Raw genomic sequence first — 26,914 nt, forward strand, 5'->3', positions numbered from 1 at the left:
CATCTTCCCGATGAAATTACAATAGCTCCAGGCCAGAGGTGGTTGCAATCCTGCATTATTTATTAATCTGAGTAGTGCTGAACACACTGAATATGCTAAAAACTACTACATGAGATTGTAAGGAAGGGGTGGAGATAGTATAGTATTTTGAATTTCAGCACTTGAACATTCCACCAGGATGTGTGACTCAGTAGATGGAAGCTATGAACAGGCACGTGCACCTGTGTGCAGACATAAAAGTTTCAATGACCACACAATTTTAAAAGAAAAGCCATAGCCAACTTCCAGTTCAAAAATTATATTAAATATAAAATAACCAATTAATGCATTTACAGAAAAATTAAACCATTATGAAAGTAACCACTTTCATACAGTTTGCAAAAAACTGAAGGAAGGATTAAGTTAAGGCACAGTGAGTAATACAGTATTTTATACAAAGAAGTTTAAACCCAAGGCAGTGAGACCATTTCTGATGCAACAGATAATAGGGGGAGGGGAAACCAACACAACTGACACTAATGTCTTGGCAGAAAAGCAAAATATCCTTCAGCTGTAAAGGTTTTACCCTTGAGCTACATGAGGCTTTCTACCTCTGACAGTATAAGAACTCTCAACAAGCTGCTTTTCTGTGTGTTCCCCAGGTGTTGAACCAACTCTCCCTTGCAGGTGTTTTGGGCTGAGGAATGACTTTACACAGCTGTCAGCACCCTCTGTCTTACAATTCAAAAAGAGGCAAAGAACAGAGTATCAAAACGGATGGAATAGAGCTGATGAATCCTCCTCATAAGACCTTCTGTAGTGCTGGAATGGTAAGGGCAGATGAGAGGAGAGGGAAGTTGTGCTCTACAGGCAGAGGGTTGTCTGAAATATATAATTGAACTCTGGAAACTAATAGCCAAGTCAGCCAGCCTCCGGTGTTACGTCAGGCTCCTCAGTTGGTAGTGGGACCAAGGCCAGGGACATATGACGATACCCAGCACAAAATTTCACTGAAGTAATGTTTTACATGGTAACTAGTACAGATTCTCTGCTCCTTTATCTATAATAGTTCTGTAACAAAAGTGACTGGGGCACTGACATCTGATTGTCACAAAGTAAATGAGTCACCTTTTACAAGCCACAGCAAAATGACAGTCATTGCAGTTAAAATAACCTTAATTGGTATTTGGGGCTATTTAAAAGCTTTGGAGCTACCTGCATTTCACTTAGACAAAAAAAAAAAGTTACTGTTGTTGCAGGACTGCAACGAAGTTTTATTTAAGAAAAAGAATCATAAGTTTGGTTTTGTGATTTCTAGTTATTCATGTATTCTGTGCTAAAGGGGTTACACTTGCAATGGCACATCCCTTACTGGTAATTTAACACTAAACAAGTACTCTGTTTAGGTTAATCAAGTACACTGACTCAGGTAAACTATGTCCAAAAAAGTTTTCATAGTTCTAGACTGGTAATGTAGGCAGTGTCTGGTGCATTCAGTATAATTTAGCAAGACCTTAGTTTGTTTCCCAGACTGCTGGGAGCAATATGAAGTATTCAAGCAGGTGGATCTCTTTGTTTTTGGACTTGGGAGTGAGAACATCTTACACTGATGCTAGTTCTGTACTTGGCTGCAGCACTGAATGGAACAGCTGAGCACTGTCAGCCTCCAAAAGTGCTGGTACTTGTCAGTAAGTTCTTAAGGGTGTTTACAGCCTCCTTTAATGTTTTTCTTTAATTTTAAAAAAAAAAGTCAGTGGACCCTTAAATCTAATTAACATTAAATCTAACATTATCTCGTGTTAAACAACAACAGAAAAAAAATACATGCATACAATAGTGACAATAAATAGGGGAAATAAGACACTATTATAATGACTTGAGTTACAGGGTATTGATTCCTATTAATCTATTCACAGAGAGCCAAGTTGCAAACAATGTGCAAATCAGAAATAGGTGTTTTAGAAGTAGGAAGCAGCACTGCATCTGCAATCCACAGGGGTTACAGACACAGCAATTCAAGGAAAAGACATTTTTACTTCTTTCCACAGAAATTAGCTCACACATTCAATTTTAGACCAAATGTTTGTAGTGCAATTTTCATTTTAACTGAAGTGCCAGTTTGGCAGAACACCTCAGCCTTTATTAGGCAGACAGACTGAACAGATACTGCCTAGCTCTCTCCTGATCAATAAGAATGCTAGAAGTTGTTATTTCACTGAACAAGTATAATCCTATTTTTCCTGCTTCTTATAGCCAGATTGTGACACCTGACACTTCCTATTTCCTACATTATACAGACCTTTACACTTAAGGAGGGACAGGAACTACATCTTGTTTGTTTTCCCCAACAGACTGGCCATCTCCCTCGTTTTCAAAGTTTACATTCACAAATGAAGTGCATGCTGTTGCTTCAGGCTGGTCTGTCCGGACAGGAGCTTCAGCCTGGGGCTTGTTCTGCTGTTCCTGATGCTGTCTTTCTGCTTCTTCCGACATCTTGTTTTCCTGTTCCTCCTCTTCCTCCTAAAAATAGATAACTGGATTTGTAAGCTACTGTTTACCACTTACTTACATTCAATTGAAGTCTTTCCATAAGAGTATACCAGTTCCTATTAGGAGGCAAGGATGTCTGCTCCACTAAAAAACAGGCATTAGTTGGTAATAAAATGAGGTATATTCCAGAATTCCTTTTATGGAGAAAAAATAAAATAAAATCACCCAAAGTGAGGATTAAACTGTGTTAAATAAACACCAAAAAAAATCATGTGTCTAGACAAGCACTTTTTAGTCAACAGCAATCGGTCTACCTTCTCTAAAGCTTTTTCAGCTCAATAATAAAAAGCTATCAAAAATTAAAAAATCATAGTAAAGATTTAAATAGGTTTCCTCTCTCTTTCAAATAAAAATTATTAAGGCTTTTTTTTGCATAAAGCACTGACTACCTATCAGTCATTTCCAGTTATAGTTTAGAACAAATGGTAACCTTTACCCTTGACACTTTGTTGAACAGGTTTTAAGAGTTGGAAGTATACTCCTAGCAGCCACCCCTTTGCAGTGCCCAGTGCTCCATCCAACTTCCTCACACTTGACTTGAAAATGCATTGTACAAGCGGGACCTAGCCCGTTCTAACTGATAAACTGGTGAGAAAAGGCTGATGTATAGGCAGGCATTAATTGTTTGTCAAATGAAAACTGAAGGCAAACTGAAATAGGGGTTCTAAACCCTCATTTTAATGCTGGAATACAAATTAATTTCTTTTTTTTTTTTTAAATACCAGGGAAGGCAAGTTGGAGAAAAGGAAGGTAAGAGCCCTATCTCACACACATACCTCTCTCTTCATTCTGTAATACTCATCAATGGCATATTGGTATTTTGGTGTGCTTATCCCCAGCACAGATGCAATCTTTTCTCCCAGGAAATCACACACTAAAAAAAAATAAAGAGAGGTTTACATATGATTAGTATCTAGAAGAAAATTCTTAAGCACAGTTTTATTTTAAAAGGTATCCTCATCTTTCCTGAATGGTTTTCTATAGTCCTACTTCACACAAAAGACAAAACCAAAATCTGCTAGGCTAATCTACTTGTATGTAATTACTAGCCCAATATACCAGGAGTTGTCCTTTAAGATAAAGAATGAATGAAAGGAGAAGAACATGGAAGTCAACGAAAATATAGATGGTGGCAGCATTTGTTTGAATTCTACTGGTTTCAGCTTTGAACCCCGGTTTGTTTTGCTAGGGGATCAGTTAAAAGGATAAGCCTTTAACTGAACTTGGAACTGACAAGTAAGGTTAGACAAAAATACATGGCTACCAATTGCACCGGCACTTCAGTCTAACGGACCCAGTGAACTAGAGAGTTATTTATTGATACATGCATACTTCAAGTCAGTAGGAGTTTTAACAATGTTCTGTGTTGCATCCTAATGGATTAATAAAATATTTAGGTTTTCAGCTGTCTCAGCTTTCAAGCTGGAGGCTACACGCAGCGCTGCTCTGCTAGAACAGGTAATGCAGCATCACAAGTATGGAACCAGGGGTTTGTGTCAGTCAGTCTCTACCAGGGTGATGGCTACAGCACTGCTGCTTGAGTAAAGGCAAGCAGGAAGCCAAATATATTGCACTTCAAATTACAAATCTGCCGAGGACGCAAAGGAGTTAGTTGTCTTCAAGGAAAACAAATTCGAAGTTGGCAATTGACTGCTTCAATGAATATTCACAATAACTAACTTTACAGATATGCTGGCGTCTAGAGCTCTGTGCAGAAGACCAGTTCGAATTACAAATGTAAGAAGCAAAACTGAAGTGGGAAGAAGGAAGTACTAATCTTCAAATTAATAAAAGACTTCTGAAAAAAGGAAAGCAGTATCTTTGTGCATGAAGAACAGATATGACAAGGAATGGAATTACACTGTACATTAGAGAAAAAGCACTTCTAAAAGTAAGGATAAGTTAGTTAATAAAATAAACTGCCTATAGTTTTTTTAAAAATACACAAAATTAGATATACAATGACAGAAACACCACATTTGTCAAAAAAACCAATAAAGGTACTTTACACCTTGGGAGGAACATAGACTGGGACAAGTATTTTTAAAACTTGGCAGAATTTTGTGAGGTCCACACGCCAAATAAACTTCTATGCAATGAGTTTAAGACTCTTGACAACAGCCTTATTTTTATTTTGTAACCTCAGAAGTCTGTTGTAATGCACACAACTAGATGGGATAATTATTAGTTGTCTTCATAAAAACTGTCAGTTTAGTTACTCCAAACAGCATTCTTTTCAGATAATGTCACACAAAACGCTTCCATACAAAACCAAATAGAAAGCTGATACACTCCCTTGCCAGCGCTAATGGAGGAAAAGGGGGGAAAAAAGTGTTCAGCAAAAGGGTGTTTCCTGTTTGTTCTTCCATTCAAGAGTTGTTGATTGAAAGTAAAAAAAAAAAAAAGTGTCTAAGGCAAGAGAATATGTCTCTACACGTTAAAATACAGGTTCATTCATAGTTTTGAAAAAAATGACCAGTAGCTCACAAAGATGATTTATGGTCTGTGAACATGACTTTCAATATTCCACTACTGGCTTACCCAAAAATTACATAAAGCAATACCTGATAAGGTTGATGTGGCAACTCGCAGCATGTGAAACCACAAGTAGGGGCCCCATGTGAGCGTTGTCTGTAAGAACAATAGTAGTATGAATACATAGAAGTGTTTGTTCATGGCTCTTACTAATACATGAAAAAGCTCAAACAGATTGAGAAGAAAGATCTGCAATGCTTCCCGTTTGCCAGCTACCACAATATTCTTGCTTTAAAGTAAGTCCAGACCAGACATGCATGAAGCAAAGTATCACCCTAAGATATAAATATAACCACAGTTTATATCTGGGAAAATCTGTTTCATTGAGTTTTGTTTCCTGCTCCCAGACTTGGGAAATGACAAGCATCCACCTCAATCCCAAGGTAACTCCTATAGCTAGAAAGACCTTTCCATAATGTTCTGAATTCCATCAGCCCTAGAAGAGAAGTGGGTTATCCAAGTAGCCCCTCATTACAATAACGAGAAAGCTGCAAAAGACTATTTAAAACCAAACCTTCAAAGTGGTCCCTGAGCAAGGGACCACTTCCAAGTACTTACAACTGCATACAAATTGCCATTTGGAATTGCATCTGAGGAACAAAACTAGGAACCGTGAGGGAGGAAGAGCTACCGCAGCTCTGAGGCAGCAAGGGACAGGCTGACAAGGAAAGCACCTGGGGTGGCATGAATGACGAGGAACACAAAACCAACAAAACAGGGCTCAAGTGGGGTCACCCCAAGCATTTGCATGAGCAAGGAAGTCTCTCTGAAGTGCCTGCACACTAAGGCATGCAGCATGGGGCATGAACACACGGAAATGGAGACCTGTGTGCAGCTGCAGGGCTGGGATCTTGCTGGGATCCCCAGAGAGGCAGTGGACGGCTTGCACGACTGGAGCGCTGCAGTGGACAGACTCTTTAGGAAGGACTGGCCAGGAAGACGAGGAGGAGCTGCCCTTTGCACACCTGTGGTGTCTTCGCTGCCACAGAGAAAGCACTGCAACCTCCAGACAAATTGAGATACTTCCACACAGGAACTTAAAGGAAAGTTAGAACTTAACGGGCATACCTACACTATCCTCTTCACTAAGGAAAGAGGCTGTATCTCTCTTTGAAAAGAAATTAAAAACAAGCCATGTAATAAAAAGGAGAAGGAGAAAAGCAGATTCCAGTCTTAATGGGGAAGGAGCTGTAGGCTTTCACTTCTGTGAAAGGGCAAACTCAAATTTCATAGTCACCTAAAACATGTTTATAGTTACGGTCTGTTGTACTCAGGCAAGATCTCTGTAGAGGTAGTAGAAAGCAGCAATTAAGAGTGTCAGCTTTTATTACATGAAACCCATTAACTCCATCAGTTCCCTATGTGTTTATAACTTGTTGCTAAACACTGTGACAGTAAGCATTTTCTGTGATCTTATTTAATAGCTATCTGTACAGGACAACCAATATGACTGTAAATAATATGGCTATAGGGATTCATTGGGACAGCCTCAGTACGCACGTACGCAAGCTACAGGACTTTGGTGTTTTCCAAGCACAGCCTCTACAAATCAGTGGCAGCAAGAAATCATCTGTCAAGCCAGAACCTCAAGTTGGGCAGGCTGAAAAAAGCCAGATGCTATATATTTTTGGCAGCGGGCATGGAAAATGTCCTGCCAAGGTAAAAATGTAAGCAAAACCAGCTTGCTATCCTGCCTGCACAAAAGCACCTCGTTGTGCATCCAGCTCGATGATTATGCACTCAGTTGGCAGACAGGCTAACAACAATCATTTTGGAGTTTGTTCAGTTGAGGAAGTCAAGAAAAGTGCTGGAAAAGCTTGTTGCCACAGGTGCAAATAATGGCATTGATGAGGTTCTGTACAATCCTTCATAATGAGGTGACAAGATGAAAAAGCATTCAACACAGCGTGCAGGACAAACGGACCTGCTGCGCGGCTGTACGCAAGAAGCTACAAGAGCCCCTGGAACATTTAAGAGTGAAAAGACCAGCTGAACTTCAACGTGACAGAACTAACTCAGACACAGAGTATTGCAACACGTTTGTGGCAACACACATGTAGGGAACATCTGAGGCTTGGCAGACACAGAGGTTCTATTTCCACTGTTCCCCGACCGCAATTAAAAACCAGTTTGGTACGTTGGAAGCACTTTAAGTTCAGCTTCATGGAAACCTCTGCTCTCTGACAAAGCCCAGCAAGATGCTTCTTCACCCCTGCCAAGCAAGGCTTTGCTGGTCCCCTGAATTTAAAAAAGGAGCATCCTTTGAAGTATCTCAAAAGGCAATACAAAACCATGAGAGAAGCTACTTCACACGAATTCAAGAGGAGAAAGGAGATGCCTCGGGAAGTAAACCACCAAGAACAACCAGGAACAAGGGAACACCTCCAAGGAATAACTCTCCTTTATTTTCTCCCCCCTTCACTTCCCAAGGGTACGTTCGGGTGGTTTCCCAGAGCACCTCGGAGACTGAAGCAGGAGTGGCAATGTGAGGCGAGAAGAGGTACTGGAGAAAATCAGAACTGCTTGGGTGATATGAACGGGGCCGTTAGGCAATGGCTCAGTACAAACGAACCCTACTCCGTGAAGCAGCTTTAATGCACTGAGTGGTACAGAAAACAGTACCCAAGTCAGGTCCTACTAATGCTCAGTAAGAACCACACACCCAGACACTGTACATCAACCTCCTTTGGCCAAAGAAGCCTTAATGTTCAGTCTTTCGTCAATGCAAGGCCACAGTAATACTCTATTTCTTGACTGGAAACAAGGGGCAGCAGTATGAAACACAGGACACTGGCTTATTATAAGGGGACAGGATGTCTCCCGCCATCAGCCTCTTTAGTACACGTTTCTACAATGCTTAATTATACTATTCAGCTTTCCTGACTTTATTTTGTTGTTTCAAATAGAAAACACAATGGTTATGACAACTGGTTTTTAAATTACAAAAAATCTTAACGTACCACTTTAATCCAAGTGCTGCATTTTAAATAGGAATGAGCACAATGGATTCAACCATTGATAAAACCAAGGGGGTTCTGGTCTAACAGAACATGATTTTGTTTCCTAGTACAGTACTGCTGAATGGAGCACACACGCACTCCCCTGAACTTGCCAGATTTCAGTCAGTCCCTAATAACACTTGAACTTTCTGAAGAACGCAGGGTTTATCTTTGCCAGAGAAAATGGCAAAATAAAGGAAAAAATAATTTCCTGATTTAAGAAAAAACAAATCCCGTATTTAAGAGTTAATATACACCACCAAATAGATACTTTTCCACTGTTTACTGTGCCAAGATGCATTTCAAATTAGTTTAACTACTGACTGGCCGTTGCTGTAACAGGTCTTTTAGTGTATGCACCATGTCAAACTGTGGCACCTAAGACAAGCCAGTGAAAACAACATCAGAGACACACATACCATCCTCCATCAAAAAGCTTCTGCCATATTATGAGTAGCCATTACTTGGTCAGTGACTATTTTTCTCCCTCATCCCCAAATTGTTAAAAGAAAAATGTTTAACAGTCCTCAAGAGAGGACTTTTTGCTGTTTGAAGTTAAGCTCCTTTTAACTACAGGATATCAAGATAATCTCCCTGCAAAAACGTGTTTCAATCTTTCTGAGCACTGAAAGTTAATAAAATTAAATCTCTTCTGGTGCTTTGTTGCAGAGATGTTCTCAGGATGAATTCCAAGGTTATCGCCAACAGTTACATTACTGACAATTGCTCTGCAAAGATTTACACTCCACTTTCTGCCTATTCATGTAATAGGTGAATGCAACAAAGAGCTTATAGCAAGCAGCCCTCCAAGGATAAACAGAAAAATTATCTTCTAAAACAGGTTAGGGAAGTTTAGTTACAACAAAATAAAGTTTTGGTGGACAGGTGCAAAATGAGATTTACATATAAAGTGTAAGCATCTAAGTCTTTCTAGACAGACTAGAAGTTTCAGTTAAAATTAAAGCATTTACGTAATTAAAGCATCTATGTTTTAATATGAGAACACACAGATAATACTGAACGCTACTATCTAAAAAATCCAGGGGGAAATGTATTAAGCATACCCTGTGTTCTAGATTCAATTCATTCTTTAAAAAAAACCAACAACCAAAATACAACAGAATGGACACTCCAGTCCAAGAATGTTAATGAAGTGAGTGCTGACCTATAGAAGTTATCAGAATTGTTTCCCTTAAACTAATTTAGAGGCTGCCAGGATGCCAATACCAGCTGAGCTTTGAAATTTCACGATGCAAAGTTTCTATTCAAAATATTAAATGTGCTTTTTTAAAAAGTAAGTTGGACCAGAAACAGCTATTACTTGCAACATACTTTTTCATATCCCAACTGAGATAACAAGTTTTAGACATGCTGGTCTCAGCAAACTGACTATTTAATTGCTTTTATAAAAATGTTTTTATTGTAGGATTTGTAAGGCAGCTGTTGGCTAAAGCATCAAAGCTCAGCTTGGACTAACATTTCTCAGTTGAGTGTCTCAGCTGGGATACACGAAGCATGCAGCAGATAAGGTAAACTTCACTTAATGGCAACCCTTGCTCTAATCAAGTTAATTCTGTCAAAGTAAAAAGCAATACATAATAAGGCATACTGCGCTCCACAATAAACTGTTCTGGTCTGAGGGGTCCTTTTATTAAAAAGGGTAATAAAAATTAAGCTATAAAAGGAGAATAAAGCCATTGTCACTGTGCCATGCAATATACTTTTTGCTATTCAGAAAAAAAATCCTTGTTAGGAAAGCAGGAGAACAATCATGCCGCGTTCCCGGCTGTTGTGCACGTTTGAGGGCTCTCTAGTTAAATGTCCATTTCTACAGCAGCGTGCACTTCTCTGGCCTCACAACACATACATTAAGGCTTATGAGCCTTCCCTTGCTGCACCACAGTGGAACTCTTCTACCGAGAAGAAATGGCACAAGAAGTTACACAGATCTGGTCCCCTGCTAATTATAGTTGGGAAAAATCTCTTATACATCCGTGGATATCTGACATGACCTGCATAGTGGGGAACAGATCTGACTCTGAAGGTACCTGAACATTACCGTAATATTCAGTAGGTTTCACAGTTCTTGCATTTCTTTTTGTAGATCCTTGCAGAGATAAAAAAAAAAACACTGAGCAAGGCAGCTTAACATCTACTCACTGTTTGCGAGTACAATACATTTATTTTCAAACCAAAAATGTCAAGTGTATTTTATACCGATGATACCCTACATGCTCTCAGGCTAATGTTACTTTTCGTTGTAAACAAGAACTACCTAGCAAGAAAGAAATAGTGGTACCAAGATGAAGTGCAACAGCTTCACCTGGGAATTGCTATGAACCAAATCCCAGCTGAATGCCCACAGTCTCACTGCAGCTCTGTCCTCAAACCACCTTTTTTTTTTCCCCTTCAAGACAAATTCATTTTACAGAGGGGGAAAAAAAGAACCAGTTGACAGTCCCTCCCAAAGCAAAGCCCTTATGGTTCACCACTTCTTCAAAAGAGAATGAGCAGAAAGTCAACCTCTTTACTGCAGTCCGTTCAATAAGGGCAAGCTCTCCCAGGGTGGATATGCATGTAAATAAATACAGGCCCTACCACTATACAGTAAAAAAGAGAGCTGAGAGCTTCAACCACAACATTTCTTAATTATGGATTCCCAAATGATGGTGCAGAAGTCATTTCAACAGCAACGCCAAGTAGAAAACAGGGTACCAGTTTCTGTGCACACCAAGACTCTTCTCTGGAGCATGGGAACGAGCAGCTACACACCAGCGTCTGCCTCCAGCATGCAACCAGGCGGGACAAACTGCTGCACAAAGCAACGGCTCCCGGCACATCGGGAAGGACCCAGCCAGTTTCGAGCCTCCACCTCTATCGCAATACAGGCAACAGAGCCCAGAGAGGGCCAGGAAGGGAGCCCACCAGCAGGCAGGGAACAGGTCCGCAGACCCAGCTTATTGGGGTAAGGAGGGCAGAGAAAAGAGGTGGCTGGGACACCAGTTCGTGGGGGTGTCATAAACGAAACATGAGACTCAGTGATGTGGAGAGATGAAGAGAAGGATGTGGCTCTTCTCTAGGGCTGACTGCCAGAGAGCAGGGAGCTGCTGCTGCCACAGCTGGCACGCGCGGCTCTGAGCCTTGCAAATACACCATCATCACCACAAACCAGATTGTCAGAGATGCCAACTGAGTATAACACTATATATTTCCTTTTACCTCGAAGTATAGACCCAAAATCATGATGAAAAGGAAAACATACTTTAGCAGCTACGTCACACGCTACTGGAGACAGCTTCAATTGCCAAAACTCCACTTGAATTTGGACCCCATAAATGGAGACTCCATTCACAGGTCAAGCAACATCTTAATGGCTTACAAGAAGATGAACATTACATACACAGACTAGGCAGGTCCTTTAAAACCTGTTTTTCACATACTATGAATTACACCAGTTTTCCTTTTATTTCTGCAAGTCATTTGTTTCTTTCCCTGCTATACTCTTTTTTTTAATCATATCAAATTGCTGGTATGGTAACACTAAATTGCAGGTTCAACTCTCCACTGTCACCAAACAGAAAACAAATGCCTTCCCTGCGCATTTTTTTAAAGAATAATACAAATCAAGGAGACACCAAGCAAATATTATTAGAGGGAGAAATGCTGGAGAGGACAGACCAGAACTGTGAAGAAATTAAACCCATTTCTAATTAATAGGGCTACTTTAGTGGAGAAGGACTCCAGGACAAAACAACTCAGGAATATTTCTCGGATTTCTCAGTCCCTAGCACCAATCTTATTAAGGGAATCTTTAATACAAAGTACTAAATCAGATTTATGACACAAAAATTAAAGTATAAAATATGGGTAGTTACCCAGTAAACCAGAAGTGGCAATTTATCAAGTAAAACACCTACAGGATCTACAGGCGGCAACAGATCTTTTTTCTCTTGTTCATCTTCCTCTTCATCTGTGCTATATTCTTCCATTGTTTCTCCACTTGCAAAATGAATAACCCTCCTTGGAATTTTCTTCTTCTTTCCTATGACACCCAGCTCCACATTCTCAAAGCCTCTATCTCCATTTGCAAGTTGCTATAAAGGAGAAAAAAAAAATCATTATGTCAAGTACACACTTCCAGAACTGGAAAAGCTCCTCCTTAAAAAAATTCATGGGGTATTTAAAACATTTTAGATTGATTAGTATATACAACGGACATTTGTAAGAGCTTGGCTGTAGGTAAAGATACGACTGAAACATTATTGTTTGCAGATACCTGAAAACTGATCTCTCCACTAAAAATAACAAAAAGATGAGTGCCTTCACTTCAGCATGCACAGGTGGTATTAAAAACATCTATTCCTAAAAAGCACTGTGATACGTAAGAGTTTCTTAGCAGGACACTTTTCTTTAAGTAACTAGATGAGCATATACGTGTGAATATATAAAAGTATCTTTGGTTTTGGAATTAGTCTCAAGTGAAATTAATCAAGCAGCTCATAGGCTGTAGCCACCACCTCTTTGCAAGCTTAGACAGACACCTCCAGGACACAACAGAACTGAATAACGGAGAACTAAGCAGCCGGGGTCAAGCTTTAGAAAGATGCATCTGCCTCTGTGGGCTTTCAGCAGCGATCACGGTGAGTGCCAGGGACGGTGCTAAAAGAACAACCCTTAGTTTTGTGGCTAAAGACATATAAAAAGAGAAGTACAATGTCTGGGTTTGTTCTTCCAGCTGCTGAATGCTACAATGCAGTCTTTGGGTCACAAGCATTAAAAAATATACTCCTAGTTCAAAGGCCAATCAAAAATTCTTTAGGCTAGCAACTCCTGCAGGCAGAGAATTTTAGTAAGGTTTTGTACTGTAGCTCTCAAAACAGAGCCTTCGCCTCAGCAGAGCTTTTAGATACTACTGCATCAAATGCACAAAACTGTTCTGAACACGCTTCTGTCATGCAGAGAAGGACACAGAAGGTAGAAAATGCCAGCCCCATGTTTTTAACGTACCATGAAAGTTTTTAAAAATGCACGAGCTCGTGTTATTTGAAACCGTATCGTAAGGAATGAGATGTGTGTACATGTACGCAGAATTCAGGCTGCATAAAATGGGCACATTCCAATTTTCGACTTCTTGCCTATGCAAACTCAATGGTCTCCACAGGTCACAATTCAAAATTATTAATAAAAATATGTATTTTATCACAGAGCTGTAAGACATCCCTTAATTGTTGCAAGCCCAGCATCACCATTCCCATCTCTTAACGCTAGATTACGCAAATTAGCTTTGCAGCACAAACGGGCTCAGTTAGCTGGGAAAGGCAGCGGGCACAGCAGAGAGGGGCAGGAGGGGGCCGTGGAGAGCAGAACGGCTTCCTCCATTCCAGGCACAGATTTTTCTCGTGCCCATAGAGAAGAGGGAGGGAAGGTAAAGATCACGTGCCAAGCGCTACAGCGTGGAGAGGGAGCGCACACATTCATCATCTCTCCCAGCTCTCATACCTCCGCTTCTCAAAACTGCAAGTCATTTCAGCTTCCCCCAGCATTTCTTTAACTACCGCAGCACATTTTGGGCATTTTCCTGGGGGAGCGCAGCAGAATGAAGCAGCAAGTTTCCAAGAGGGTAATTAAGCTGAAATGGCATTACATTTTCATGCAGAGTTACATTTTCATGTAGAAAGACCAAACCGACTCGCTGGGGCCCAGCGCACTCTCTCTGCTGCCTATCAGTCTCGGGAACAGAGCACGAGCAGAACAGCAAAGCTACAGAAGTACAAACGCTGAGAACAGTGGAGCAACCTAAGCACAGGGAGCGCTCCTTGCTGCCGCTATAAAAGCGGGCACCACTTACTGTGACTCAGTTCTGTAGTTTTTGGAGCAAAGAGCACCACAGAATCAGTCTTTTATGAACATTTCACGCTCCTTTATTGGCATCATACAATGATGCCATTTTTCATGTTTAGTCACAGTGCTGAAGAGCACTATTTTTTGCAACACAGCATCACAAATATTGCTGTGATTAACCACAGCAAGCAACATCAGCCTCTCCTTAAGTTCCCCTAAAGGCACAGTCTCTTCATCTGATTTTGGCTTGTTTAACTCAAACGCCTCAAATATTTTAACTTAGAAAAAAATTGTAGTTAAAATTTAAAAAGCAGGCTTCAATTGCCTGCACAGCCATCCCACACTCCACTTACACTACCTACAGCAAGCAGCTCTGCGTAGCTGGTACTGGTACAAAGTTGCAGACAAACGTGGTAGTTTGAGACAGTAGGGTTTCCTCAAGGAACAACGAATCTGTTTCGGAGTCCTAAATCATTAAATAAAACAATATATATCAGCTGTTGCTTTTGTGATTACCTAGTCAACAAACCTGGATGTGGGTTTTATTCATCACTGTAACATTGGTCCTTTTAATTTTTACATGCACAGCATCAATAAAAGCCAACCTTCCCAGCTGCAAGCTGGAAGTTCAGCATTAACAAATTTTCTTTTATCTTTCCAAAACCGTGGCAATACAGATCTGTACAGCTCAAATGTTGCAGCATCTCCTGTTTGGGGGCTGAACACTTTTGATCTTCCTTTACACATCTGAACTTCTTTTCCAATTCAAGAAGTGGTTACAAAGATCATTCTTCTAGTCCGTGGCTTTGGTCAGGTTGCCCACCTCACCTTTTTCCACAGGCTTGTCCCTTTCCAACACATTATACGGACCTTGAAAGACTCAGCATTTGTCTTAACCGAGTGCCATAAAAGTATTTACTTTGGCTTCTGTTCCCGCAACAATTAGACACAAAGGCCTTGTGCTTCTGCCACGCTGGCTAACACTCTTAACGCACGTGGGAAACACCGCAAAGTGACTTATTTTTCTTTTTAGATACCCTCTTGGAATTTTTCTTGGCTTTACGGCACCCATGCAAACCTTGCCCGTCAGGAAGTCAGCGTATGAAACCGCTGCTCCTTGTTCACCCTCTTCACACCCACCCTCTCACCTCAGCCTTTAGCCAGAAACCGCGTGCGACCAGGACACATTCTGACAGCGCTGGTACAACACCCAGCGCAATGGAAATTCAGCCACATCCAAAACGCCATTAAAATAAATAAATGATGATTAAGGATGAGGTGTGCCAGGACACCTACATGGAAGCTAGGAGAGCTCACACAACTCATACTAGGTGATGCAATAACGTCAAGTTTCATCAAAGAGAGGAGAAGAAAAGCAAAAAGGAAGAGGGAGAGCAGGCTGGTCACTTTGGCATCTTGGAAGCCACTGGGCTCAGGTCTCCTTGCAAAAACTTATGACCCAAAACGCTGAAGTTGCGATGTCCGCTCTCCCTCAGAAAGATGAATAATTCAATTTACACAGCTCGACTCACCCGACAGTGCTACTAAAAGGCTGGTAATAATAAGAAATATTTCTAGCCGTGTTATCTTGCCTGCCTTACCGATTTCATTTGTGCTGCTTTCCCTGGCAGGCTTTTTTTTTTTTTTGGAGGGGGGGGGGAGTGGGTGGGTTGGTTGGGGTTGGGATTTTTTTCTCTATCGCCTACTTTCCAGCCTTGCGTTTCAACCGAAATTAAACAGCATGAGCCCTTCTCAAACGGAAGACACAATAACAGGGCGAGCGCCGACTGCAGGGCCCCCCCCCCGCCGCCGAGCGGCTCGGGGCGCGGCGCCGGCACCGGCCCCACGGACGGGAGGGCTCTCGGGGGCCGCTCCCACCGGGGCCGCTCCCACCGGGAGCCGGCGGCCCCGGCCAGCCCCGCGCCCCGGTGGCCTTGGCAGGGCGGCGGGAGGCGGCAGCCTGCCCCGATGCAATATTCATCAGGCTCGTTTGTCAGGGCATTGTCTGCCGGCCCCGGCTGACACCCGAGGCGCCGCGCTCCGGTAATTACGGAGCGCTGGAGGGAAGGAAGGGCGGCCCGGCAGGCCGAGCCCGCGCCCAGGCCCCCGCGCCCCGCCACCCCCACCGAGAACCGGCCCGCGCCGGGGGCTCCCCCCGCGCCCAGCCCCGGCCCGGCGGGGTTCAGGCCGCCACCGCCACCCACGCCCCGGACGGACCCCAGCGCCGCCGCCCCGAGGGGCCCGCCCCCCCGCGGAGGGGGCTGCCCCGGGCCCCGCCGCCGGGCGCCCCGCTCACCTGCTCGGGCTCCATGGCGCAGGAGGCAGCCGCGGGGCCGGCGGCGGGCGCGCAGTAGAGGGTGATGGCGGACAGCCCCTGCTCCATCCTCCCGCCCGCCGCGGCGCCGGGGGAGGGCGGCAGCGGGCCCGCCGCGGCCCAGGGAGGCGAGCAGCCGGGCGGCACCGCCCGTCACACCGCCCGCCGGGGCGGCGCTTGCAGCCCGCCACCGCGCCCCGGGCCGGGGGGGTCCCGCCGGGGCCGGCCACGCTGCGGGGCCGCGGCCCATCCGGGAGAGACCCCGGGGCGGGTGCCAGCGGCCGTTGCCCCCTTCCCCGCAGCTCGCCCGGCAGCGAGCGGGGCCCTGAAGGCAGCCGGGCACGGCCCCCGCGGCGGGCAGCAGGCGTGCCCCTCTGCGGGGAGGGAGGGCGCTGCGTGCGGGGGGGAAACGCGCCCGTCATCTTGCTAGAGTACTGTAAAAATCTGCAAAATGACAGATAATGTACTTGGGAAGCGCAGGAAGTTACTCGGCAGTACTGAGGAGTCGTCCCCGCGGCAGGGCCGAGCCTGCCAAGCCTTTCCCTGCCTGCGCTTGGCTCCGGCCGTGCAACGCATTCGAAAGGACAAACCACGGAAGGCGAAGAAGCGCCCAGCGGGGGCGCCGGCCCCGGGCCGCCGCCGTCTGCACCGGGGGTCCCAGCCGGCAGGCAGCGGCGCTGGGCGCTAACCCGCTGCACGGGGAAAAAACTGCTGGAGGCAGAAGCATTTGAAACGTCCTCCTTGTTATGGGACTCGGGAGTAGTTCTGCTTTGTTTAAGGTTAGAGCCAGTGGCTGTAACATGCACTTCTTTACGCGACAGCAAGGGCCGTCATTCAACCCTGGGTCATGAAGAACAGCTTCTGAAGAATTACAGTCTGGAGCAAAGATGGGCTCTTAGGCACTTTCTTAGCCATATTATCAAAGCATTATCCGGATCCTGTGACAAATCAAAGTCCCAGGCAAAGTATAGACATACCCGACTGGCAGTTATGCTAGTGCAAGGCAGAAAACGTCCCCTTATGAGAAGGCCTGACACACACACAATGCACTATTGAATGCACGATTACAGAAACACAAGAATGAAAGATTAAAGAACTATTTTACAAATAGTACAGAACTGAGCATCTGCTTTGTATGTCATTTACAATCCAAGCACTCTGCAGTATACTAAAATAAATTTTGTAATATGCCCTCTCGCCTTAAGATAACTGTGAAAGACCTTACATGCTTGCCAAGAGGTATGCTGGATTTCAAAGTTCATCTGGTCTACCTAGTTTCTGAAGCGTGTCTGTAGGTTCCACCTTTGAGACCAACACAGTAAACAGCTATTAAAAAAAAATGCTACAGGTAATTAAGATCAGATAGCAGCTGAGTTGGGGCAACATGCTCTGTCAGAAACAGCTCTCCCTCTCTCTCTCTCTTAAGTTCAGTACCAGCACAGAATGCCATCTAGTATGTACTGGAAGTTGTCTCCATAAAAGAACTGCTTAATTTGCAGCCTGATATTATCTTTAGTACACGAGACTGCTTGGTATCTGCATACCTGCATGCTTTTAGTCACTTCGCTGTGTATAAGGAAAGAATGACAGAATTCTGGACAACAGAGTTTTGCACAAACCAGAGCACAGCACACTGTTTCAGATACTGAAGTATTCTTATAGCATTTATGCCAAATACGAGTTTCAACAGCCCGTAGAAACAAATCAAACTAAGGAAATCATCCCATGACATACTGGGCAAGGACAGTTATGAAAGATCTGAAGAAACAGGCCATCCTCTTGTTTATAACCACTTAAATTTTATTTTACAGTATATTTGTGACATTTTATGTTACTATAACCAAAGATCAGGGTCGTTTACAAATATAATGGCTGCCATTTGATGTAAACAATTAAAAAGTGTCTCTAAATATTAAATTTTTACATCATTTAATTTAATTACTCTTTGTGCCATCAGGTATTAGTGGAGAGGAACTAATTTAAGCAAAAATAGTTTTCAGAAATTAGATGTAGAAACTGAGAAGCCCGAATAAGATTTCAAAAGACCACTCCCCCCCCATCACTGTAAAAAGGAAGAAAGCAAATTCTTTCACTGAAGTTGCAATGAAGAGTCAACCAAGTCCATTTCTATTAAGGCTTCTTTACATATTATTGAATCCCATCATGCCTTTCATATTCCCAGCAGCGCCTTGTTGAAACTGTCTCATCATTGACTGCAATCCTGCCATGCCACCTGCAGAAAAAGCAAGAACATGGATGTATTATTTAACTCTGATGAACAGCTATCTTGCTTCTGAGGCCTCATTACAGCACACATGCTATTTAGGTAATAGACAAATGCAAGACTGTCAAGCCAGGTTTAAATGGCTATCAAAAATGGACAACTGAGTGAGTACAGAAAAGTCTGGGAAACACCAAGCTTAAAACAGGTTTAAAGATTACCTGTGCATTAAGATCTAAAAAAAAACCTTGAAGGAATGACATTATCAATTAGTGAAGTTCCAGTATAGTAGTCTTTATTTAAAGCTGCTCTTGTCAAATTTAATTATTTGAGGCAAAGCTTAGAAGAAAAGGGAAGTTTAGGAAGATACTTGCTTTACCACAGTCATCCTTCAAGTCATCACTTTACTATTCCCTCAGGCAACACTCCAACTGCTCATTGAGAGGTGAATCCAAATGAAGAAACTAGATGAAGCATTCATTGGCAAGTGCAACGTGCAATGCATTCACAATACACGGACTAGATGTTCTGATTCTTGTTAGACAACCTAGAAATACTTAATACACAATACACAACATGTTCTCACATCACCTTCCTCACTTCCGTATTTCAAACACTCAACCATAATTGGTAGTTCTCTCTTGAAGCTGTAAAAAAGTCCACACATACCCATATGATGAAGAACTCTTGGATCCATCATCTTTGCCATCTGCTGGTTCAGTTTGGCCAGCTGAGATGGGTTTACATTCTTTGACATATCACCACCTAAAATTTTTTTTTAAAAATGCAAGAAGCAATTGTAAGCAACTGGATTAATATATATTGGGCTGAAATTAAAATATATCTGAATTTTACCTCCTAATTCTAGATTCAAAACCATTCCAGTCTCATGATCAAAAGTTACTACATCAGCCACTTAAAGAGTATTTTAAGGATCAACAGTCCCTGCATACCACATAACAGACTGAAACATCAGTATTGTAGCAGCAATGAAGTCTACATTGATAAAGCCAAAAATACAGTAGTTTTCACTGCTAAGTTACACACTAGTGTCATGAAGAACAGTGCAGCTCTTACCAGTTACATAAAAGAACTTTCAAACATCATGGAAATGAGCAAGCTACAACTCATCTTCTCCTCTCCCAAACCCAATCGACATCTTCACATTTCCTCTGTGTTCACACATCAAGTGACTTCCGCACTGACTTAATAAATGTTTTTCTGTTTGGTTTTTTTTTTTTATTGTTTTGTTTTACCTTTGAAAAGCCCCTTGATGCCTCCCATCTTTTTCACCATCTGTGCAAACTTGGTGTATTGGGTCAAAAGCTCCTGAACATCTCTGGTAGAAACACCTGAACCTCTTGCCACTCTTTGGATTCTTCCTGGTTGCTTACTGAAAACTTTGGCACCGTCTGTACTGTCCAGTTCTGCAATTACAGTGCAGAAAGAAAAATCCATTCAGTTACTGACATTAAAATCTGTTACAGCTGGTAGCAAACTTGTTGTCATTACGGTTGAGAATTTAGTTTTGAGGCAGAGAACAAAACCCTAGTTTTAGAAGTGACAATGCAGAATTTTACATAAATAATTGAAACATAATATTCTAGGGAGAAGTGCTAAAAAGCTATTATGTTCACATGTTAATCAACATGATAGAAAAAGTTGCCTGGATAAATTATGCTCTCAGCACACTTGGTCTTAAGCCATGCTAGTGAGTTTAGCACAAAGCTAAGACCATACTTCTCCTGCAAGAGTTGCATGTGGATTAGAAACAACACACCTTGAATTCCAGAGACCAGGCTATGTCACCAAGTAAATTTGAGGGTGGGAAGGAAGCAAGACAGCAATGACAGATTAAAGAATGTAGCTTTTTAATCTACAAGTACAGCGTTAATAATTTCAGAAGCACAGTTACAGCATGAAGAATAAAAATACATTAATTTCCAAATAGAATGCTTCAAAATCCCACCTGTACACAAGACAGAGCAGCAACAGGCAACTGTCAAGGCATCTCTAAACATTTAGACTTATTCAGAAAGTTTGAGAAGTATGTACTCTTTACCATTTTTTTAAGAATGGTAAGTGTTCCTCGTAATTTTTTGTCACTGTAGATGCTGCCTTACATCCAACTTGTTTCCAAAAAGATCTTGCTACATAAGCTTGTTTTTCAGTGGATAAAAACAAAAGTGTAGGTGAATTTTATTTTACCTTGGTCATTCATACTGTCCATTATAGTCATCAGTTTCTTTAGCCTTGCCATCGATTCCTGCTCATTGCCTTTACTCATGAAGTCAGTTCCAAAACCAGGGATCATACCCTTGTTTTAAAAATGAAAAACAGAAGTGTGTCAGAATAGGCAGAGGTAACTTTAAGCAGCCAGAAATACGGACAGCAAGTTTTAGTCTAGTTATGTATTGCAGCAGGCAAATCATTTTACCTTTCCGAAAAACAAAGCACAGATTTTTAACACCAGTTTCAATGAATAATTTTAAGTTTACAACATAAGTTTGTCAAATATAAATGAAAATCTGATAAAACAAAATTATTTGTGGTGTAACTAACCAAGATCTGACTGAATGGTCCCATTTTCATGATGTTTTGGAATTGTTCATACATATCTCTTAGTGTAAATTGACCTGAAGTACAGTAACAACAAGAAAAAAAAAATCAGTGAAAGTCATACTGGCATTTTGGTCTTACTGTCTTTTCTCAGTTATTCTTTATATTTACAAGCTAAATACTCTAGTGCATAGATAAGTAGATAGATAAACCTCTTCACTATTAACATGGCTAAACCATTTTAGACATTTAAGAGTTAAGCTAGTTTTTCTGCAGTTATAGACAGTTACAGTCTGACAGACTTTGAGATATACTTTTGACAGTTTGGAAAACATAATTTATTTGCCTGCCACATCTGTTAGAGAAAGAATCTATTCTGTATTATGCACATGAAACACATAACACAAATTAACTCAGTGGTCATGGTAATACACCCACTATTCAGGCCTCGGGAGTAACTTACCATGTTTGAGCTTCTCTATGAGTGCTTCATTATCATCCAACTTTAACTCGTTTACTTTATCTATCAATCCTTCGATATCACCCATACCTGAAAAAAAACCAAACACCCAGCTCTGAAGTTAGCATTAAAAAAAAAAAAATAAAACTGTAAAATGGATAGTAGAAAGTCAAAGTGTGATTATTATTAAGTACAGTTATACACAGTACATACCAAGAAGTTTGCTGATGAAAGGCTGTGTTTTAAAGGGTTCAAAGTCATCTATGTGTTCGCCAGTTCCAATAAAAATGATAGGACTCTTCGTGGCAGCAACTCTGCAGTAAAATACATTTTATGAAATGGCCTCTCAAAACTCACCCATCTTTTGTACCACCTATTAACATAATCAGCAAGGCATCATCAACACAATGCATCCTGTCCAAAGCATCTTTCTCACTCCTCAAACTATTAATGCAAAACCATCCAAGATTTAGGATAGATAGCTGGTAGGAGCTGACAAGACATTTCTCTAGTTAGCACTTTGTAAAACACACACCCTGCTTTGAGGGAAAAAGAAAATCAGACAGAAATAGAAGTTGCTTATTTTCATTGCTGCATTTAAGGAACTCGAGAGGAAAGGAAGAAAAATAAATCATCTCCGTTTTATCCTAATATTGGGAGGTCAGATGAGACAGGCATTGATTACTTTTTTCTTCAAGGTACCTCTGATGACAGGCAGCAATCCCATTTTCGACACAGAAAAAAGCCTAGACATAGGAAAAATAAGACCCCTTTCACTAATCAATCATTTGCACTAGCTTTTAGATCAAATCAGCTTCCAGCCTACAGAAAGTATAAAACAAACACAGCAGACTTAACACATACAAGCATACGACAGCTGCAACATGATTTTGGTATTTCCACTTTGCTCTTAAGTTTAGTTTTCCACCACTATGCTATAAATAAGCTGCCATATTTTGCTGTTAAAGTACTCGAGATCAAAGTCAGACAGTGATTTAGTAAGTTGGTGCCAGTTAACATTGGCTGTTTTGACAAATCATCTCAGCTCCATACAAGCTCCATCACTGAAACGCAGCTGGAGATTTATGTGATACGCCATCATATAAGGATGAAGATGAAATGTAACATTTTTCTAGTCAATCGACTCTGTCAAGATACAGCACACAGAAGTCTTAACAAGAATGGAATTCAGGAAAGTATGACTGCAGACTAATGGTTTGCCTAATTGCTGGACACTGGCAATCCAGAAGTTGGATCTGCGCTGCAGATTTAAGGCCATTAGATATGACTAGCTGAAGTTTGTCCCCTTTTGGAAAAAAACCTTGGGCATCAAATGAGAATCAAAACTTTTCAGGTAAGCCATATCTATTAAGTCCAAATTTGTATTTTTTGTAAAAACTCCCGATATGCAAGATGCAGTAAATGTACCTACTTGATGCTTTTTTCAGAAGTCTGACGTGACAATACACACTGCTGTATTGGAAGTACATCATAATACCTGTTTCTGACGTTAAATATCAATGGGGGATCCCATCCACCAGAAGCAAGGTAAGAAGGTTAATGTTACCGACTTAAACCTCAGATTCTGTGCATTGTGACAGTGACACTTCCACAGGACAGGTTTCTGTGAGACGCTAACACATTTCATGGTTGTCCATGCATGGCCAGATGTTGGCCACCATTATGTCACAATACTTACGCACTGAGAGCTCCACCTCCTTTTGCATGTCCATCAAGCTTAGTAACAATAACAGAAGCTACGTCTACTTTGTCTTTGAAAGCTTTAGCTTGAGCTTCACAAGCTTGGCCAATGGAAGCATCCATCACATAAACAATGTTATCTGGTTGCTAGAAGAAATGAGATACACAAAAAATAACAACTTCCTGCTTTCTTAAACAGTGTTCGTGCACTACGTTCAGTAGCAGAACGTATTGCAATAACAGTATGTAAGGGCTGTGCAGTTTAAAACAAAAGGACAACTGTTTTATGAACAGTATTGTCTAAGGACCACTTGAAAGCTCTGATGCTGTAGATAAGTCTTTCACATACTCATACAACACAGAACATTAAAACTTAATAGGTTTACAGTTATTACTTATGTTTTGAGTGATTTTAGCCAGTATCTGAGCCAATAAGCTAATTAGTATCCAAAGCAATTAACAGCTAACAACATCTTCCATCCCGTTTTACATTAAGAGCTTTAAAACATCCACTCCTCTGAAAACAAGTTAGCCATTAGCAGGAGTTGTGTGGGAAGTGTCATATTGTCATGCAAGACCACAAAATCAAACAAATAACCAGACTTTTTAAACCCATACAAGAAACACTAGCTTCATTTACATATCAAAACTGTTGAAATTTATCCAATCATCTTCTCTGCCTCAGGGCAATTATTCACGACAGTCACAGCAAATTTAGTACACACAGCTACAGGAAACCAGACTAGACTGGTTCTTTTATCTAATTTCTCAGTGCAAAAATCCTGAAGAGCAAAAGTTAAAGCAGGAACAGCAGTCTAGTTATGTGCAAGTATCCTTCAGTTACAAGAATTAAAACCAACACAGAACTATCAAGCACTGATCATCCAGTCCTTGTTTATTCATATACGTTTGTAATTTCTAATATAATCTAAGAGTTACAGCAAAATCCACACAGAACACCAGGACATAAACATAAATGAACTGTAGTCGAATTACTGTAACAGAAGTTATCGTATTTCTTGGAACTACTCACTATGGCATTAGCAACTTGTAGCATCTCTTCAAACAAAGAGTCCTCCTGTTTGTGACGTCCACTTGTATCAACAATGATTATTTCAAAGTTTTCATTCTTAAATTTCTCAACACCTTCTGAAGCAATAATTACAGGATCCATTTCTGTATAACTGATCACAAAGAGAAACAACTATCTATATATACACATACATATATGCAATTCTTTGTTCCCAAAGAAACTAATTCAAGCTTTCATCACTTGACTGTAAAGTTGTTAACTGCAAATCTACCTTGATTACAAGAGGGACTTCCTCTTACATCAAGCAAAAATTCATTAAAAATACACCTTCCTAACCATTTGCCCTTACTGATCAGTGAACTGAAGCACAAACAACTGTCTCACCTGCTGAAGACTGCACTAAGTTTTACTAGCCCTTCTCTGAAGATTTAACTGAGCACCTAGACAGTACACCTTTAGTCAAGCTTAGGGGAAAGTTCTTCACTGCTTTATAAAAGCTATTTTAGGTCCACTGCTGCCCCTACTTGACAGTAAAAATTAAGGGTCCAAAAATCATATCCTCTGATCTGTAAAGATTAATTCCTGAAAATCTGAATGTGTCTCATAAAGGCCCATTATACAGTGAAAGAACATTCTAGGGAATTATTCCTGAATGATTGATCTCTTCTTATACTATCCCTACCTGCTGCTACTGGCAGACAGTGTACTGAACTAAGCAGAGTTTTCATCTGATCAGAGCCCATATATTACCATAAAATCTACGCAATTAGGCCACACTGAATGGCACTTAGTGTGATATGTTCAATAAGGAACAATTATCCATTGCTGGAGTTGAATCGTTCTCCAAACTGATTCTAAAAGATGCTTACCTCCCATAAAAAGGAATTCTTGCTTTTGTGGCGTTCTGCTTCAACTGGTCAAAAGCACCTGTAAGACAGGTATAGTCAAGTGACTATTTAAAAAAAATCTCTGTGTTAAGAGATGAAGAACCACATCATTAAAGACTGTATTACCTGCTCTGTATGTGTCTGCACATATTAAACAAGTCTTCCAACCTTTCCTCTGATAGAAGTATGCTAACTGTGAAAAGAAATCCAAACCAAGTAGTTATCAAAATCCCACAGGAAAACATGACACTAACAGTTTATAATCACTAAAGTACACACGGAAAACACAAAGTCAAGCCAGCCTTCCTGTAACTGAGACCACTTAGTAACACTGTAGAGTTATCTAATGTTAGCACCTCCATTATTTAGAAAAGTATGCTATACAAATAATTATTAATGGCGAGATGAAAACAGCTGCTTGGCTCTGCTTCTGATTTCAGTTTCCTGAGCTAGGAATGACTACAAATAATCCCAGTTCCCATTTTACTAACTCCTGGATTCTGCTTACTGTTGATACTGGAGATAGGACTAGCTTTTAGAAACTAACCAAAGCAGTCATATACTTCAATATTAAGTACTGTAATGGCTACAACTTTTACAACTCTGTTTCTGTACTTCCAGCAGAACTAAAGTATTTCCATTGCAAGGACATGTTTTAAAACAATACATGAAATCCTTATTTTCTTCTAACACTCTGCTCCACTGGTACAATGTACATTCACGGAACATTTGATTGACCAAAGACAAACTTCCAAAATACAGTTTGCCTACAGAAGCACTAGGAAAGTCTTACAAAAATCAAAACAGTAATATATTCAGTTTAGCCTGTACGTGAACCTCAAAGAGATGACTGCAAAAATCCAAGATGCACCTTCCAACAAACATCATAAATAGGTTAAAGGTTGATTCAGAGCATTCTTTTCTTAGCCTTAAAAATACAAATCCAAATTTTCTCAATGAATTTGGGGCTGGAAGGTTTCACACCACGCACTCGCACTTAACGGAGATATCTAACACAGAGGCCAACTTCCACAGGTTTCCCTAAAAAGGTAATGGAATGAGATAGGTTCGGCTCATAGTTCTAGTCTTAAATCCAGAAAACAAGGAATAGAAAGAATCTTTCTTATCCATATACAGTATTGTTTCATCAAGAGTTTAGTTCCAAAAAATCTTAAAGGAAGTCTACAAGCCATAAATTGCCCCAAAAGAATATTACTTTGGACATTAATCTCATCTCAGACAGTCCTCTGTAAGAAATCTCTACATTGTAACTAGTTAGTGCTTTCCTACTAGTAGAAACAGCACAAATCACAAGAAATTCCACCCAAGGAGTCCAATGACCACCACCACCTCCCAAGAAAAAAAACAAAATATGCAAACACATTCAGTGCAAGTTACCTTTGAACAGGTTGTTGTTTTACCACTGCCTTGCAAACCAACAAACATTATAATATTCTGTTTTCCTTTGGTAGGTGTCCATGCTTTGACTCCAGGATCTACAAGCTAAAGAACAAAGTACAATATATGTTGCAGAACTGAATTTCAGAAGCACGGAACAGTCAGTGTCACAGTCATACTAGGTTTGTGGTTTTCTATTCAATGGAGCAAACCAGTTTTTACATATTCTAGTCTTCATTTGGCTTAGATGCTTGCTGATTTACAGTGAACAGCAACGCCCCATGCAAGATATCTATAGTATATAGCATTATGCATAATTCTATAACAGTATATGTTAATTTCTGCCTAACACCAAGCACCAAAGTCAGGGTGGCTTGTATATATGGCACAAGTATAACACCCAACACAGAAGAGTGACCTCCACCCCACCATCACAG

The 26,914-nt window shown here is 41.1% G+C and overlaps 1 protein-coding gene across 3 annotated transcripts in view; it reads right to left on the bottom strand.

Annotated features, from left to right (window-relative positions):
* Positions 1-282: 282 nt before the first annotated feature.
* LOC101923373 (signal recognition particle subunit SRP54) overlaps positions 283-26,914 on the bottom strand; it is a 32,878-nt gene continuing 6,246 nt past the window's right edge. Inside the window, exons 5-17 of one of the 3 annotated variants that reach the window (XM_055792902.1) lie at positions 26,478-26,582; positions 25,206-25,272; positions 25,062-25,119; positions 24,193-24,343; positions 23,158-23,306; positions 21,672-21,772; positions 21,462-21,548; positions 21,002-21,075; positions 20,648-20,756; positions 19,696-19,866; positions 19,109-19,204; positions 3,306-3,403; positions 283-2,499 (exon numbers count right to left, since the gene is read on the bottom strand). In XM_055792902.1, the coding sequence (XP_055648877.1) occupies positions 2,287-2,499; positions 3,306-3,403; positions 19,109-19,204; positions 19,696-19,866; positions 20,648-20,756; positions 21,002-21,075; positions 21,462-21,548; positions 21,672-21,772; positions 23,158-23,306; positions 24,193-24,343; positions 25,062-25,119; positions 25,206-25,272; positions 26,478-26,582 (1,479 nt within the window). In that variant the 3' untranslated portion in view covers positions 283-2,286. Of the gene's footprint in view, positions 2,500-3,305; positions 3,404-5,093; positions 5,161-11,980; positions 12,158-16,200; positions 16,466-18,145; positions 18,452-19,108; positions 19,205-19,695; positions 19,867-20,647; positions 20,757-21,001; positions 21,076-21,461; positions 21,549-21,671; positions 21,773-23,157; positions 23,307-24,192; positions 24,344-25,061; positions 25,120-25,205; positions 25,273-26,477; positions 26,583-26,914 lie in introns of those variants that run through there. The other 2 variants (XM_055792885.1, XM_055792890.1) reach the window with 2 other exon arrangements.

The sequence above is a fragment of the Falco peregrinus genome, chromosome 1 (genome assembly GCF_023634155.1).
Source record: "Falco peregrinus isolate bFalPer1 chromosome 1, bFalPer1.pri, whole genome shotgun sequence".
Taxonomy (NCBI): Eukaryota; Metazoa; Chordata; class Aves; order Falconiformes; family Falconidae; genus Falco; species Falco peregrinus.